The following is an 18,166-nucleotide window of genomic DNA, read 5'->3' on the forward strand; positions in this document are numbered from 1 at the left end:
TGTCCGGGCCTCTGGCAGTCTTTATGGGGGTGCCACAGGGTTCAATTCTTGGTCCGAATCTCTGCTCTGTATACATGATGTTGCTCTTGCTGCTGGTGAGTCTCTGATCCACCTCTACGCAGACGACACCATTCTGTATACTTCTGGCCCTTCTTTGGAAACTGAAAAAAGCATCCTTCACTCATGCTGCCAAACATACCCTCGTAAAACTGAGATCCTACCGATCCTCGACTTCAGCGATGTCATTTGCAAAATAGCCTCCAATACCCTACTCAATAAATTGGATGCAGTCTATCACAGTGCCATCCGCTTTGTCACCAAAGCCCCATATACTACCCACCACTGCGACCTGTACGATCTCATTGGCTGGCCCTCGCTTCATACTCGTCACCAAACCCACTGGCTCCAGGTCATCTACAAGACCCTGCTAGGTAAAGTCCCCCCTTATCTCAGCTCGCTGGTCACTATAGCAGCACCCACCTGTAGCACGCGCTCCAGCAGGAATATCTCTCTGGTCACCCCCAAAACCAATTCTTACTTTGACCGCCTCTCCTTCCAGTTCTCTGCTGCCAATGACTGGAACGAACTACAAAAATCTCTGAAACTGGAAACACTTATCTCCCTCACTAGCTTTAAGCACCAACTGTCAGAGCAGCTCACAGATTACTGCACCTGTACATAGCCCATCTATAATTTAGCCCAAACAACTACCTCTTCCCCTACTGTCTTTATTTATATATTTATTTAGCTCCTTTGCACCCCATTATTTATATTTCTACTTTGCACATTCTTCCACTGCAAATCTACCATTCCAGTGTTTTACTTGCTATATTGTATTTACTTCGCCACCATGGCCTTTTTTTTGCCTTTACCTCCCTTATCTCACCTCATTTGCTCACATCGTATATAGACTTGTTTATACTGTATTATTGACTGTATGTTTGTTTTACTCCATGTGTAACTCTGTGTCGTTTTACGTGTCGAACTGCTTTGCTTTATCTTGGCCAGGTCACAATTGTAAATGAGAACTTGTTCTCAACTTGCCTACCTGGTTAAATAAAGGTGAAATAAATAAATAAGTAAAAACATTTAAAAAGTGACATTAGCTGATGATGATCTCATTGATCAAAAAGTATAAGATCTCCTTAGCCTGTGTTTACCACAGACCTTATTTTTGCCATTTTCCAAAATCACTCCTTTTCCAATAGGCTTTGGCCAACATGCCATGGTGGAGTTCGTGGCTGTGTTCCTCTGCCCAGGCGTTGTTGACGCATGCCAGATCTTATAATGTCTGGATAGGTATTTTACATATCAGCTAACCACATCATGGGTGCCTTCCCCTGCTCAAATGTTGCATGCCACATCATCGACTGTGTCATCGATTGACAGATTGCTATAATATATGATGTGGTTAGTTGATATGTAAAATGCCTATCCAGGTGTTGTAAGATCTGCAAGGAGTCAGCAATGCCTGGGCAGAGGAACGCACACAATATGTTATAGCAATCTGGTGCCTAATCTCAAGTAACCATTGGTTGATGCATGCAACGTCTGAGCAGGGGAACGCGTCCAGTGCCTACAAAAAGATGCCATTACTATAGCCAAAGACAGTACAGTATGAAGATAGATATCCCTTTCCATGCTTGATCAGACTTGTAGGCGATGTCATGGCGACATTAGCTGACTAATGCCCAGAAACAAGTCATCAGGTCTAACCAATAATCTATATGAATCTTTATCTATATAAAGATTGATGATGCTATGTATTGGCCATTGAGAGGCTTTGAAGCCACCTGTCAGCCATATTGGCACTCCCCAATAGGAGCAGTCCTCCATAAGAAGGAATGGAATTCTACAGTATTTACATTAAATGTTTCAAGGACAACATTTTTTGTTGTAGTGGGGACATTAACATGATTCATCTCTAAAAATGACACAATTGGGACATTTATATACAGTACCAATCAAAATTTCAGACACCTGCTCCTTCCATTAAAAAAAAAAAACGATTTTCTAAATTGTAGAATAATAGTGAAGACATCAACACTATGGAATAATACATGGAATCATGTAGTAACCAAAAAAGTGTTAAACAAATCAAAATATATTTTATATTTGAGATTCTTCAAAGTAGCCACACTTTGCCTTGATGATGTTGTGGAAATATACAGTCAATCATATTTCTCAAAAACCGGAGCCTGTGAGTTCAAATAGACTTTTATTACAGTATAATAAAAGTCGAGCTCGTTCATGAATACAACTACTTTCCAGTCTTGGCTCATACTTCTTATACATTTTTCCTCCTTACGTCACACCCATAGTTGCTCCTCTTAATGACTCATCCCCTCTGGCATTTAGCCACCGTTATCTTGCACTAAGTTTAGTTTGGTTTCATATTAGGGAATGGAAACTGTAGAGCCATACCAATAGTTCAAAAATACAGACACATACTCGCCTTAAGACAGGTAGGACCATAGCAACAGTCCTTGGCACTTTACAGAAATAACCAGACATGTCATCCTGCTAACTCCTCTGAAAGGGACACCCATGTTCTGGAAAAGACCCAAGAGTTGTAACCATAGCAACAGCACATATTAGGCCATAACACAGTTACAGGAATAACCAGTCGTTTTCACACTCCAGACATGTGCATGTCTAATGGTGTCTAATGATCCAGAGCACATATAGAGTGCTCCCATCTTACTAGCTCTCCTGCAATTAATAATCAACACACATGGTCTGGAAAATGCTCAATAATGACAGCTTTGCACGCTTGGCATTCTCTCAACCAGCTTCACCTAGAATGCTTTTCCAACCATCTTGAAGGAGTTCCCACATATGCTGAGCACTTGTTGGCTGCATCTCAGTGCTAGAGGCGTCACAACAGACCCTGGTTCGATTCCGGGCTGTATCACAACCGACCGTGATTGGGAGTCCCATAGGGTGGTGCACAATTGGCACAGCGTCGTCCGGGTTAGGTTTTGGCCGAGGTAGACAGTCATTGTAAATAAGAATTTGTTCTTAACTGATTTGTAATTTGAGTCTGATAATTATCTGTACAAAACAGTTAATATGATAATACTTGTGGAATATAAAAATATTTGCTTGATATATGTTTTCCAGTTTCTTGAAATACTTTGCAAATGCAATTTATTTCTATCTTTTTCAATTTTAGTAGGCATTCTTATCCTGGGCAACTTACAGTGGTGAGTGCTGTCACGATTGTTATAAGGAGTGGACCAAGATGCAGCGTGGTACACTTCCATCCTTTTCTTTAGAAGAAAACTTAAAAGCACAAAAACAATAACGCAAATAAATTAAACGTGACGTGACGCTACATGCAGTACAGAAAGCAACTCCACACCGCCCACCGTCTCAGGAGGTTCCGGACCGCGGACCGTCGTAGGAGGTTCCGGACCGCGGACCGTCTCAGGAGGTTCCGGACCGCGGACCGTCTCAGGAGGTTCCGGACCGCGGACCGTCTCAGGAGGTTTCGGACCGCGGACCGTCTCAGGAGGTTTCGGACAGTGGACCGTCGTAGGAGGTTCATGACCGTAGACCGTCACCGGAGGTTCCGGACCGCGGACCGTCGCCAGTGGCTCTGGACCAGGAACCATCGCCGGAAGCTCCGGACTGGGAACTGTCGCCGGAAGCTCCGGACTGGGAACTGTCGCCGGAGGAGGCGCACTGGAGGCCTGATGCGTGGGACCGGTACAGGTGGCACCGGCTGATGACACGCACCTCAGGGCGAGTGCCGGGAGGAGGCACAGGACGTACTGGACTGTGGAGGCGCACTGGAGGCCTGATGCGTGGGACTGGTACAGGTGGCACCGGGCTGATGACACGCACCTCAGGGCGAGTGCCGGGAGGAGGCACAGGACGTACTGGACTGTGGAGGCGCACTGGAGGCCTGATGCGTGGGACTGGTACAGGTGGCAACGGGCTGATGACACGCACCTCAGGGCGAGTGCGGGGAGGAGGCACAGGACGTACTGGACTGTGGAGGCGCACTGGAGGCCTGATGCGTGGGACTGGTACAGGTGGCAACGGGCTGATGACACGCACCTCAGGGCGAGTGCGGGGAGGAGGCACAGGACGCACTGGGCTGTAAAGGCACACTGGAGACACAGCACGCATGGCCGGCGCAGGACATACTGGGCCGTGGAGGCGCAGTGGAGGACTGGAGCATAGAGCTGGAACAACGCGTCCTGGCTGGATGCTCACTTTAGCCCGGCAAGTGCGAGGTGCTGGCACAGAACGCACCAGGCTGTGGATACGCACTGGAGACACATTGTGTACTGTATCTCCGCAAAACATAATGCTGGTCCCACGCTCCTCACGGCGACTGTCTTGCTCCAGACACCAAACCATCCACTCTACCTCATCACTCCCCTCCACTATCTCACAACACTCCTCGCTCAGTCTATCCCAATATTCCTCTTCGCTCTCAAACTCGCCCCTCGGCTTCGCCGACCAACCCGTGTTCCCCCCAAAATTTGCCTCTCGGGCTTCCGTCGTGTTCTTGAACTTCGGAGTTGCCATTGATCCTCCTGTGTCTGCTTCCATGGAAGGCTTTCGTCTCCTGCCATTATCTCCTCCCAAGTCCAGGATGTCTTCTCCTCCTGGCCACGCTGCTTGGTCCGTTTGTGGTGGGGCCTTCTGTCACGATTGTTATAAGGAGTGGACCAAGATGCTGCGTGGTATGTTTCCATCCTTTTATTTAGAAGAAAAACTTAAAGCACAATAACAATAAAGTGAATAAACGAAACGTGACGCTACATGCAGTGCAGAAAGCAACTCCACACAAACAGAGTCAAGATCCCACAAATACAATGGGGAAATGGCTACCTAAATATGATCCCCATTCAGAGACAACGATAAACATCTGCCTCTGATTGGGAACCATATCAGGCCAACATAGATATACAATTCCCCTAGATAACCCACCCTTAATCACACCCTGACCCAACCAACATAGAGAATAAACAGCTCTCTATGGTCAGGGCGTGACAAGTCCATACATTTTCATACTTTTCCCCCGTGGGTATCGAACCCACAAACCTAGCATTGTAAGTGCCATGCTCTACCAACTGACCCACATCATCACATCAAACGACTTGATGTCTCAATGTACTCAATTACTGTATTGTGCATTGTTTTTCTTCATGATGATGGAAAGTCTTCAATTACAAACCTAGATGACCAGCCGTACAATTCAGTAATGCACATTTACATTATGGTTTGTAAGGATGGTAAATTACTACTGCACAAAAAGTGGATGTTTCTATATTTACAGAAGGCCTTTGACACTGTAGGCCATACGTTTTTTCTCCACAAAATTTAGAGATTTCTTTATTAACTCAATCAGAACCTATACAATGGAAGTAATAGCTCTCTAAAACTTGTCAATGGCACATCACCTACATTTGAAGTCAACAAAAGAGTGAGGCCAGGTTGCCCAATAGTCCATTCCTCTACCTCTTGATAGCTCCATTTTTACAGTTGAAGTTTACAAGTTTACATACGCCAAATACAATTAAACTCAGTTTTTCACAATTCCTGACATTTAATCCTAGTAAAAATTCCCCTGTCTTATGTCAATTAGGATCACCACTTAATTTTAAGAATGTGAAATGTCAGAATAATATTAGAGAGAATGATTTATTTCAGATTTTATTTCTTTCATCACGTTCCCCGTGGGTCAGAAGTTTACATAAACTCAATTAGTATTTGGTAGCATTGCCTTTAAATTGTTTAACTTGGGTCAAACGTGTCGGGTAGCCTTCCACAAGCTTCCCACAATAATTTGGAAGAATTTTGGCCCATTCCTCCTGACAGAGCTGGTGTAACTGAGTCAGGTGTGTAGGCCTCCTTGCTCGCACACGCTTTTTCAGTTCTGCCCACAAATTTTCTATGGGATTGATGTCAGAGCTTTGTGATGGCCTCTCCAATACCTTGACTTTGTTGTCCTTAAGCCATTTTCCCGCAACTTTGGAAGTTTGCTTGGGGTCATTGTCCATGTTGCTTCAACATACCCACATTATTTTCCACCCTCATGATGCCATCTATTTTGTGAAGTGCACCAGTCCCTCCTGCAGCAAAGCACCCCCACAACATGATGCTGCCACCCCTGTGCTCACGGTTGGGATAGTGTTCTTCGGCTTGCAAGCATCCCCATTTTTCCTCCAAACATAATGATGGTCATTATGGCCAAACAGTTATATTTTTGTTTCATTAGACCAGAGGACATTTCTCCAAAAAGTACAATCTTTGTCCCCATGTGCAGTTGCAAACCGTAGTCCTGCTTTTTTATGCGGTTTTGGAACAGTGGCTTCTTCTTTGCTGAGCGGCCTTTCAGGTTATGTCGATATAGAACTTGTTTTTACTGTGGATATAGATACTTTAGTACCCGTTTTCTCCAGCATCTTTACAAGGTCCTTTGCTGTTGTTCTGGGATGGATTTGCACTTTTCACACCAAAGTACGTTCATCTCTAGGAGACAGAACGCGTCTCCTTCCTGAGCAGTATGACGGCTGCGTGGTGCTATGGTGTTTATACTTGCGTACTATTGTTTGTATAGATGAACGTGGTACCTTCAGGTGTTTGGAAATTGCTCCCAAGGATGACTTGTGGAGGTCTACAAAAAAAACAGTGAATTATAAGTGAAATAATCTGTCCGTAAACAATTGTTGGAAAAATGACTTGTGTCATGCACAAAGTAGATGTCCTAACTGACTTGCCAAAACTATAGTTTGTTAACAAGAAATTTGTGGCGTGGTTGAGAAACTAGTTTTAATGACTCCAACCTAAGTGGATGTAAACTTTCGACTTCAACTGTATTAAGATAGATAGATAGATGAAAGAGAAATTAAGATATTCCAATTGGCAGATGATACCACAATTTTTTTTTCAACCATTTGGAAGTTCCTCTAGTCCTTGATGTAATTATGACTTTTTCAAAGATCTCAGGTTTAAATCTGAATTTCAAAAAGTGTGACATTTTAGCATTGAAAGGTACTGATATCACTGAAGCTTGCAGTATTCCAATCAAAGACACTAACTCATTTAGGGATAAAAAATTACAAAAGAAAAGGAGAGAAGAACCTTCATCTTTGCCCAGTTGTCTCAGCTATAAAAAAACATGTTTAACTCATGGTTAGGCAGAGATTTGTCCATTCGAGGAAGAGTTTTGCTGACTAAGGCTTGTCTAGAGCCTCTTATGCCTTCTCTTGTCCTGATAGTCCCAAATCTATTTGCTCCCAATTAGATGGAAAAAATAAACCTCACAAAGGGAGAAATATGTTCTTACAAACAGTGTGTGAGGGCGTAACATGTTGGACTTTACTACTTTTAACCAAGTCTTAAAAATGTATTGGATAAAGCATTACTTTAAAGACCCAAACAGTTTTTGGTTTACAATACCGAATCTTATTTTCAATACATTTGGTGGTTTAAGTTTCCTTTTGCAGTGTCCTTATGCGGTTGAAAAACGTCCTGTTAAACTGGCTGATTTCCACAAACAAATGCTTAATTGTTGGTCCCTTCTAATCAAACATCATTTCCCCCCTCATAAGTATGTTATATGGAGTAGTCTTGTCATAAAATATAAAAACAAGTCACTGTTTTTGGAACATTTGTTTAGGAAGGACATTTTACTTGTGGGCCAGCTGCTCAACTCCAATGGACATCTGTATATGTACAATCACTTTTTGAGAATGTATCAGCTCCCTGTCTCACCAAAGGAAAATGAAATGGTGTGAAAAGCAATACCAGATGGTGATCTAACACTTGAAACAAACTAGGGTCAATACAGATCCATCACTTGTAAATTCAACCATAGTAATTAACTGTTTCTCAATTATTGATAAAAATGTTGATAATGAATTCATTTTTGAAGCTTTTTACGACAGTGATGTTCCAATAGCAAAATGTTGGTGGGACTTGCAATGTGTTGTAAATTGGTCAAAATAGCTCATATATATTACCCCTCAATGAAAGTATTTGTAAATATATTATACATGTTGATGAGAAATGTCAATCTGGGACAGAATCACTTGGGCGTTTGTATTCCAATGTGTGTGTGTGACTATGTTCTGGGTGGATCTTCAGCTGGACTTGGTAGGGATGTCCATCTGCAAGTGATTGTCTTTTTGATTTTGATAGTCCAAGATTCTCCACTAGAAGTATGTGATGCATTTGATTATAATTCTTGCTAAATATTACATCCATAAAATGCATTTTTTAAAGAACAAAACATCCTAGATTAAATAATTACTTTGCCACATTGAATACTATGCTCTGTAAGAATAGGAAGGTAATGAAATAAATTGATACTCGTTTAAGCTTTTCAAATTGATTTGTCTGTAAAAACCCTCTATTTGTTTCTGTTTTTGTGTTTATCTGTTTGTTTGTGATGTTTTCTGTTACCATTTTTAAGAAGGATGTATGGATTTTTGTAACACATTTGAATTTGTATCCTTCAAAATTTATGGAATTTCAAAAAAATTATAATAAAAAATACTGAGGTACTTACTGTAAGTCACTTGAAAAGAGTCTTTCCACAGAGTGCCATGAAAAGAGACTTTCCACAGAGTTTCTAAACCCAGAAGCGCAACATCGCGAGACTTCCGGGAACGCTTGCGAAACAGACCAGCCCAAGGTTTGGGGTTTGAGAAGTCATTGAGAGAAGTGCATTTTTCAAAATTTTCTCGAAATCTAAAGGCACAACTTACATTCGAGGCAATGTACTAAGTAGTTGAACTTATTACTCCAAACTCATGAGAGTGACAAACTGATACGTTTTCATTTTCGTCAAAAACAACTTTATATACAAGGTTATATAAAAAAGGTTGCTAGATCGAATTCCCGAGCTGACAAGGTAAAAATCTGTCGTTCTGCCCCTGAACAAGCTAGTTGACCCACTGTTCATAGGCCGTTATTGTAAATAAGAATGTTCTTAACTGACTTGCCTAGTTAAATAAAGGTTAAATAAAATAAAAAATGATACATGATACATCATACATGATATGATACATGATTTGACGGCTTGAACATGCGTAGTAGTATGGCGCGAGACGACCGTTAGACCCGATGACGTGTTTCTACGCATGATCTTAGCTACCCAACTTCGCCATGACATCGCCTACAGGTGTGACCGGGAATTTCAGTGTTAGCCTATCTTCATACTGTAATATCTTAGGTGTTCGTCATAATAAGAACGTGACATCTTTGACCGGGTTCTGAAGCATCCGGTATGTATAATATGACCAGAGAGGAAGCTTAGAGGCAAATCTGTCTCCCTCCAGTAGGTGGCGTTTTTTTGCCCACCAATGAGTGTCGAATTTGGCCAACCTAAAAATGAATGGCTTCGTGGATCCATAAGGTTTATTTGACCAAATAGAAGTTTCGTAATGCTTAAGTTGTTACGAGTGTATTGATTGATATAAGTAACATGACATCGCGGCAACTTTAAAAAATCACTTTATATAGGCGTTGTCTCGAAATAGCTATGCATATTCATAGCATGACGAATCTAGTTTATGCCGCATTCAAAGCAACTGGGAACTCGGAAAATACGAGGTCAAATCAAGACGTCAGTGATCTTCAGGTCGGAGCTCAAAAAAGCGGCCCGAGTTCAAATTCAGAGTTGGATGACCGTTTCCCAGTCGTAATTCGTTATTTTTTTTTGATAAATTGCAAGTTATTTTGAACGCACGGAAGTCAGAGATTTACGAGTTCCCAGTTGTTTTGAATGCGGCAGTTGCATATCTCTCCATTTAATACAGGCTTTTGACGTCAACTACAGTCATCGAATATTAAAAATATGATTACAATAATCACATGTATCCACCAATGCAAAGAAAATAGGCCGCTAGACATCCCACATTGCCGCTTTATGGACATCGACTCAATCGTTAGGGCGGAGAGACCTGTATATCTTGTTAGTATATCCAGAATCTTTGATATGACTCACGGTGGCGTTCCGAATTTTTTCGTCTCGTGACCTAGTAAATACTAGATAAAGTCATAAACCCCTAAAATTGTTATTTTAAAAATGTTACTTGAATCTTAACCACAATGCTAACCATGTAACTTTAAATTAAGACCAAAAACACATATTTTGTTTTCATACATTTTTACGATATATTCATTACGACAATTCTGTTGCAAAACATTTCTTTAACGGAAGCAAACGGAACGAAACGGGGGAGGGACCTACCTTGATTTGTCCAATAGAAACTCTCGTTTTGCAACTGTTTGGCTAATGATTACACCCCTGTTGTGCACACAGTCATTGAATGTGCATGAGATAGAAGAATGCACATATAAAGTTTATTGGCGGAGGATGTTTATTTTCTGCCCGAGTTATTTATTATTGCCATTCGTTGTCTTGTTGGCTTGAAATTGAGCTTTCTGGTTTAATTACCCTGAAAAAGATTCACTGAACGCAGGTGCGTGTTGTTTACATCTTACTTTGACTTTGCAAGTGCTTGAAAACAATGTCTAGAGATGATAAACGGAACTAGATGACCAGTTCAACGTTCATACTAAATCTAGTTACAGTGCACATTATGGTACTAGCTACAGTAACGTTAACGTTAGACAGGGGAATGTGTCTAGACAGTGCTAGCTACTTACTGCTGTAGCTCAGTTAGGGCATGTTGTTTAGCTAGCTATCGTTAGGTAACTAACGTTAGCTAGCGTAGTTAACGTTATCTAGTGAGTGCAATACATTTATGCCACATAGCAGCAGATATAAGGGCCTTAGCCAACTACTCAAGACTGCATCACTAGTGTGATGGCATGGAATAGTTATCAGTGCTAGCTAGCTATCTGCTTTCTCACAAGGTGTTCTGCATTTTTCCTGACGGCTGTCAGGAAGCTACAGTCAACTAGATTTGTATAAAAGCGGTATCTATGAAAGTGAAACATTATGTGATTGGTAGGACACAGTTTTGTGAATAATTTGATTTAGGATTTGCCATTACTTTATCTCCCAGGTTGTGATCTCCAGTATTGTTGCCCATTATGGCAGGAGGCATCACCGAGACCGGGGAGCTCTACTCCCCGTATGTGAGTATCACTATTAGACCCTGCAGTGTTATGCTCATTCTCCTAACTGTTTCATGTCAGGTATTTGGTGTGCATTACTTTTTATTTTACAATATTTTTGTAAAATGTCACTCCAAAAGAATGTCACTCCATATACGATCTTATACATACGAACAACAACTTCCAGACACACACTAAAAACGACTACATCTCATCTGCCCAGACCCGCATGCTCACACCCCCATCCTTAGTGCCTGTGTTATTGTTTGCCATAGTGCCTGTATTATTGTTTGCCACTTGGCCTGAAATTGTATCAATTTGTTTTTCTCTGTTGCCCATGCCTTTTCAATATTGACATAAATAATTAGATTTAAAAAAAGTGTTGATTTGATTTCCAAGTCTTCAGAGAACGTTTTTTTGAAGCTGAGTGATGAGAAGAGAATTGTCCAGCCCATTGGGTGTCTCACTACATCCCCCTATGTCATGTCTTGAAATATGCAGACAGAAGGATAAAAATAAAGTTTACATTGTCATACTTATGACAATCAACTTTCTAGCTCCGCCCACAACTTCCAGACTTTATATAATTCCCAGAAAGCATGGATTATTGAGTCATTATTAGTTTTACACTTAAGACATGACTCTGCCATTGTGCTGTAGAATTTGTGAATTTAGTCTTGTGTATATAATACACTGCTCAAAAAAACAAAGGGAACACTTAAACAACACAATGTAACTCCAAGTCAATCACACTTCTCTGAAATCAAACTGTCCACTTAGGAAGCAACACTGATTGACAATAGATTTCACATGCTGTTGTGCAAATGGGATAGACAACAGGTGGAAATTATAGGCAATTAGCAAGACACCCCCAATAAAGGAGTGGTTCTGCAGGTGGTGACCACAGACCACTTCTCAGTTCCTATGCTTCCTGGCTGATGTTTTGGTCACTTTTGAATGCTGGCAGGATGTTTGGCATTTGCCAGAGAACACCAAGATTGGCAAATTCGCCACTGGCGCCCTGTGCTCTTCACAGATGAAAGCAGGTTCACACTGAGCACATGTGACAGAGTCTGGAGATGCCGTGGAGAACGTTCTGCTGCCTGCAACATCCTCCAGCATGACCGGTTTGGCGGTGGGTCAGTCATGGTGTGGGGTGGCATTTCTTTGGGGGGCAGCCCTCCATGTGCTCGCCAGAGGTAGCCTGACTGCCATTAGGTACCGAGATGAGATCCTCAGACCCCTTGTGAGACCATATGCTGGTGCGGTTGGCCCTGGGTTCCTCCTAATGCAAGACCATGCTAGACCTCATGTGGCTGGAGTGTGTCAGCAGTTCCTGCAAGAGGAAGGCGTTGATGCTATGGACTGTCCCGCCCGTTCCCCAGACCTGAATCCAATTGAGCACATCTGGGACATCATGTCTCGCTCGGATGCTTTAGTCCAGGTCTGGGAGGAGATCCCTCAGGAGACCATCCGCCACCTCATCAGGAGCATGCCCAGGCGTTGTAGGGAGGTCATACAGGCACGTGGAGGCCACACACACTACTGAGCCTAATTTTGACTTGTTTTAAGGACATTACATTAAAGTTGGATCAGCCTGTAGTGTGGTTTTCCACTTTAACTTTGAGTGTGAATCCAAATCCAGACCTCCATGGGTTGATACATTTGATTTCCATTGATAATTTGTGTGATTTTGTTGTCAGCACATTCAACTATGTAAAGAAATAAGTATTTAATAAGAATAGTTTGTTCATTCAGATCTAGGATGTGTTATTTTAGTGTTCCCTTTATTTTTTTGAGCAGTGTATATTCTATATATTAGTTTATACAGGATTAAGTGTAAATGTTAGTTAATTGTAATGTCGTTAGTTATACTCCAACTTTCCCTCCATCTTGTTCCAACATCAGTTATTTTTTTACATCTTTGTTCCAATAGTTTTTTTCCCGAAGAGATTGTCAGTTGGATGTGGTCTATGCCAGGTTTTTATATCTTCCCTATCATATGAACATAATTTTCTTACTCAAATAAGATTCCCTCAAGGTTGCTCTGATGTCAAAGATTTCAAATCAACATTTTGTGATGTGTAACTTTTAAGTGTGCTGTAAATTCCGAAGAGAGGTTGACAAATGTATAATGGATAGCAAATGCTGAAAAATGATCTAGGCTAAATTAGTTCAAGTTACCTGCATGAATTCAAAGTCCACACAATATGTGAAAATTATTTAAAATAGTGATGTGCACCTACTCTCGAATAGATTACATTTTGATCCCTAAAATGTTAATGAATTCTGCCGCTTGTACAATCGGACCCATAGCACTTTCAGATTACGCCTCTGTCCGCCCCCGCTTTGACCTCTGTAAAAACATCCCGAGATCAAAGAGCTGGAAATTCAACACCTCCATGTTATCAAATGAAGCATTCCATACATTGGTCACTACATGGATAGACAACTACACACAAGACAAAGACTCTCCTGTTTCTCCGGCCAAATGTGAGACGCTGCCGAAGCCACCCTAAGAGGTCATCTGATTGTATATGATTCCTCAGAGAAAAAACAATGGAAGTACACAGGTTAGAGCTTGAGACGTAACTGGAAGTACACAAACAATCTCCAGACAGCGCCTCCTGGATTCAACTTAAAGCAGCTAAAGCAAAACTAAACTTGGACTATACTCTGAGAGAAATTGCATACTAGAGGTCGACCGATTAATTAGGGCCGATTTCAAGTTTTCATAATTATCAGAAATCTGTATTTTTGGACACCGATTTTGCCAATTGTTTTTATTTTTTATTTGTACATTTATTTTAATTTTTTTACACCTTTATTTAATCTTTATTTAACTAGGCAAGTCAGTTAAGAATACATTCTTATTTTCAATGACCGCCTAGGAACGGTGGGTTAACTGCCTCGTTCAGGGGCAGAATGACAGAGTTTCACCTTGTCAGCTCGGGGGATCCAATCTTGCAACCTTACAGTTAACTAGTCCAACGCTATAACCACCTGCCTCTCGTTGCACTCCACAAGGAGACTGCCTGTTACGCGAATGCAGTAAGCCAAGGTAAGTTGCTAGCTAACATTAAACTTATCTTATAAAAAAACAATCAATCAATCAATCATAATCACTAGTTAACTACACATGGTTGACATTACTAGTTTATCTAGCGTGTCCTGTGTTGCATATAATCTGACTGAGCATAGAAGCATACAAGTATACAAGCATTCATTCAAACAGCACTTTTGTGCGTTTTGCCAGCAGTTCTTCGTTGTGCGTCAAGCATTGCGCTGTTTATGACTTCAAGCCTATCAACTCCCGAGATGAGGCTGGTATAACCGATGTGAAATGGCTAGCTAGTTAGCGGGGTGCGCGCTAATAGCGTTTCAAACATCACTCGCTCTGAGACTTGGGAGTGGTTGTTCCCCTTGCTCTGCATGGGTAACGCTGCTTCGAGGGTGGCTGTTGTCATTGTGTTCCTGGTTCGAGCCCAGGGAGGAGCGAGGAGAGGGATGGAAGCTACACTGTTACACTGGCAATACTAAAGGGCCTATAAGAACATCCAATAGTCAAAGGTTAATGAAATACAAATGGTATAGAGGGAAATAGTCCTATAATTCCTATAGTAACTACAACCTAAAACTTCTTACCTGGGAATATTGAAGACTCATGTTAAAAGGAACCACCAGCTTTCATATGTTCTCATGTTCTGAGCAAGGAACTTAAACTTTAGCTTTCTTACATGGCACATATTGCACTTTTACTTTCTTCTCCAACACTTTGTTTTTGCATTATTTAAACCAAATTGAACATGTTTCATTATTTATTTGAGGCTAAATTGATTTTATTGATGTATTATATTAAGTTAGAATAAGTGTTCATTCAGTATTGTTATAATTGTCATTATTACAAATGAATTTAAAAAAAAATCATCAGCCGATTAATTGGTATCTGCTTTTTTTTTATAGGTCCTCCAATAATCGGTATCGGCGTTGAAAAATCATAATCGGTCGACCTCTATTGCATACCAATTAAAAAAGATCATTCAATCATGGCCATCCGAACAGAAGATGACGGAGGTCACATATGATCCAAATAAGATACATTTAACTTTTCATAATTTTTACTGCAAATTTATATGCTTCTGAAAGAGCACATACAGATGCAGAACTCCATTCCTTCCTAGAGGGAATCTCGCTACCAAAACTATCAGAGACCAACCAAGAAGATCTCAACTCCCCTTTCGCTCCCGAGGAGGTCTTAGCGGCAATTATCTCCATGCCACCTAACAAATCCCCAGGCCCAAACAGATTTCCCAGAGTTCCACAAAGCTTTTTGGCCACTACAAAATAATTACCATACTGCTCGACGAGACTAAACACTCTTCTTCCCAAAATAATAAAAGTGTACCAAAATTGATTTATTAGAGACAGGTACTCTTCTGATAACATTCTGCATTTTTTTGATATTATAGATCAAGGAAACGCACGGAAGATCCTTGTTCTGCTGGATTCACTGGATGCTGAGAAAGCATCCAGTGGGTTCTCGAGTGGCACAGCGGTCTAAGGCACTGCATCTAAGTGCTAGAAGCACCACTACAGACCCTGGTTAGATTCCATTGTAAATTAGAATTTGTTCTTAACTGACTTGCCTAGTTAAAGAAAAGGTCAAATAAAAATAAAATAAAAAAACGTTTTACAGGATGGAGTGAAGCTTTCTGTTTTCAGTCTTAGAAAAGTTCAATATGGGCCCAAACTTTATCAAATGGATTAAGTCCCTATATTCTCATCCAAATGCCATGGTGTCTACTAATGGTCTAAACTCTGAGAGATTCTCTTTGGGATATGGCACAAGACAATGATGCTCGCTGTTTTCCCTTCTCTCTAAGCGGATGATATCTTACGCTACATATCCAACCCTGAGAAATTCCTCCCTTCCGTTTCAGACAATTTCTCAGTACGGCAAGTTTTCAGGATATATGATCAATTTGAATAAATCCATTGTTTGCCCTCTCAATCTTACCAGCTCTATGAAGACACTCAGCCCATTACAATGGAAGACACAGGTGTTCAATACCTTGGAATCTTTGTAACACCAGATCTGAATTGCCTTTTCAACTACCACTCCTGGATCGAATCAAGAATGACCTCCGAACCTTGATCTCCCTCCCAATTAGCTTAGTCAGAAGAATTAATGTTATCCATATCAACATACTCCGTGGATTGAACTCTTTATTTCAGATGCTTCCATGCTATCTCCTAGTTTCATTTTCTGAAACAACCAACCAACGCATCACTATTGTTCAAAAGTTTGAAAGACGAGCACTTTTTTGTCCATTAAAATAACATGAAATTGATCAGAAATACCTTGTAGACATTGTTAATGTTGTAAATAACTACTGTAGCTGGAAATGGCAGATTTTTAGTGGAATATCTACATAGGCGTACAGAGGCCCATTTATCAGCAACAATCATTACTGTGTTCCAATGGCACGTTGTTAGCTAATCCAAGTTATAATTTTAAAGGCTAGTTAATCATTAGAAAACCATACTCAACTAGTCAAAAGAAGACCAGTTTTATTTGTTCTTTAAATCAGGACAACGGTTTTCAGCTGTGCTACTGTTAGCACAGCTGAAAACCGCTGTCCTGATTTAAAGAACAAATAAAACTGGTCTTCTTTTGACTAGTTGAGTATCTGGAGCATCAGCATTTGTGTGTTTGATTCAATCTCAAAATGGCTCTAACCAGAATATAAAGAGGAGGGTGAGGCCCCGGTGCACAACTGAGCAAGCGGACAAGTACATTAGTGTGTCTAGTTTGAGAAACAGACGCCTCACAAGTCCTCAACTGGCAGCTTTATTAAATGGTACCAACAAAACACCAGTCTCAACGTCAACAGTGAAGAGGCGACTCCGGGATGCTGGCCTTCTAGGCAGAAAAAAACAGGTGCAGAGTAGATGTGCAGGAGACTTATGGCTTCGGGGTAGAAGCTGTTTAGAAGCCTCTTGGACCTAGACTTGGCACTCCGGTACCACTTGCTGTTCGGGAGCAGAGAAAACAGTCTATGACTAGGGTGGCTGGAGTCTTTGACAATTTTTAGGGCCTTCCTCTGACACCACCTGGTATAGAGGTCCTAGATAGCAGGAAGCTTGGCCCCAGTGATGTACTGGGCCGTGAGCACTACCATCTGTAGTGCCTTGCAGTCGGAGGCTGAGCAGTTGCCATACCAGGCAGTGATGCAACCAGTCAGGATGCTCTCAATGGTGCAGCTGTAGAACTTTTTGAGGTTCTGAGGACTCGTGCCAAATCTTTTCAGTCTCCTGAGGGTAGTGGTTTTGTCATGCCCTCTTCACGACTGTCTTGGTGTGCTTGGACCATGTTAGTTTGTTGGTGATGTGGATGCAAGGAACTTGAAGCTCTCAACCTGCTCCACTACAGCCCCGTTGATGAGAAGGTTGGTGTGCTCGGTCCTCCTTTTCCTGTAGTCCACAATCATCTCCTTTGTCTTGATCACATTGAGGGAGAGGTTGTTGTCCTTACGTTACACGGTCAGGTCTCTGACCTCCTCCCTATAGGCTGTCTCATCTTTGTCGGTGATCAGGCCTACCACTGGTGTGTCATCGGCAACTTAATGATGGAGTCGTGCCTGGCTGTGCAGTCATGAGTGAACAGGGACAGGAGGGGACTGAGCACGCACCCCTGAGGGGCCCCCGTGTTGAGGATCAGCATGGCGGATGTGTTGTTACCTAATTTTACCACCTATGGGCGGCCCGTCAGGAAGTCCAGGATCCAGTTGCAGAGGGTGGTGTTTAGTCCCAGGGTCCTTAACTTCGTGATGAGCTTTGAGGGCACTATGGTGTTGAACGCTGAGCTGTAGTCAATGAATAGCATTCTCACATAAGTGTTCCTTTTGTCCAGGGCACAGGGACTATGGTAGTCTGCTTGAAACATGTTGGTATTACAGACTCAGACAGGGAGAGGTTGAAAATGTCAGTGAAGACACTTGTCAGCGCATGCTCGGAGTACACATCCTGGTAATCCGTATGGCCCTGCGGCCTTGTGAATGTTGACCTTTTTAAAGGTCTTTCTCGCATCGGCTGTGAAGAGCGTGATCACACA

General features: G+C 41.7%; 1 protein-coding gene across 1 annotated transcript in view; it reads left to right on the forward strand.

Annotated features, from left to right (window-relative positions):
• Positions 1-10,257: 10,257 nt before the first annotated feature.
• LOC110538549 (transmembrane protein 104) overlaps positions 10,258-18,166 on the forward strand; it is a 75,802-nt gene continuing 67,893 nt past the window's right edge. Inside the window, exons 1-2 of the mRNA XM_036938635.1 lie at positions 10,258-10,451; positions 11,001-11,073. Of these exons, the coding sequence (XP_036794530.1) occupies positions 11,029-11,073 (45 nt within the window). The 5' untranslated portion in view covers positions 10,258-10,451; positions 11,001-11,028. The remainder of the gene's footprint in view (positions 10,452-11,000; positions 11,074-18,166) is intronic.

This window comes from Oncorhynchus mykiss, chromosome 12 (genome assembly GCF_013265735.2).
Source record: "Oncorhynchus mykiss isolate Arlee chromosome 12, USDA_OmykA_1.1, whole genome shotgun sequence".
Taxonomy (NCBI): Eukaryota; Metazoa; Chordata; class Actinopteri; order Salmoniformes; family Salmonidae; genus Oncorhynchus; species Oncorhynchus mykiss.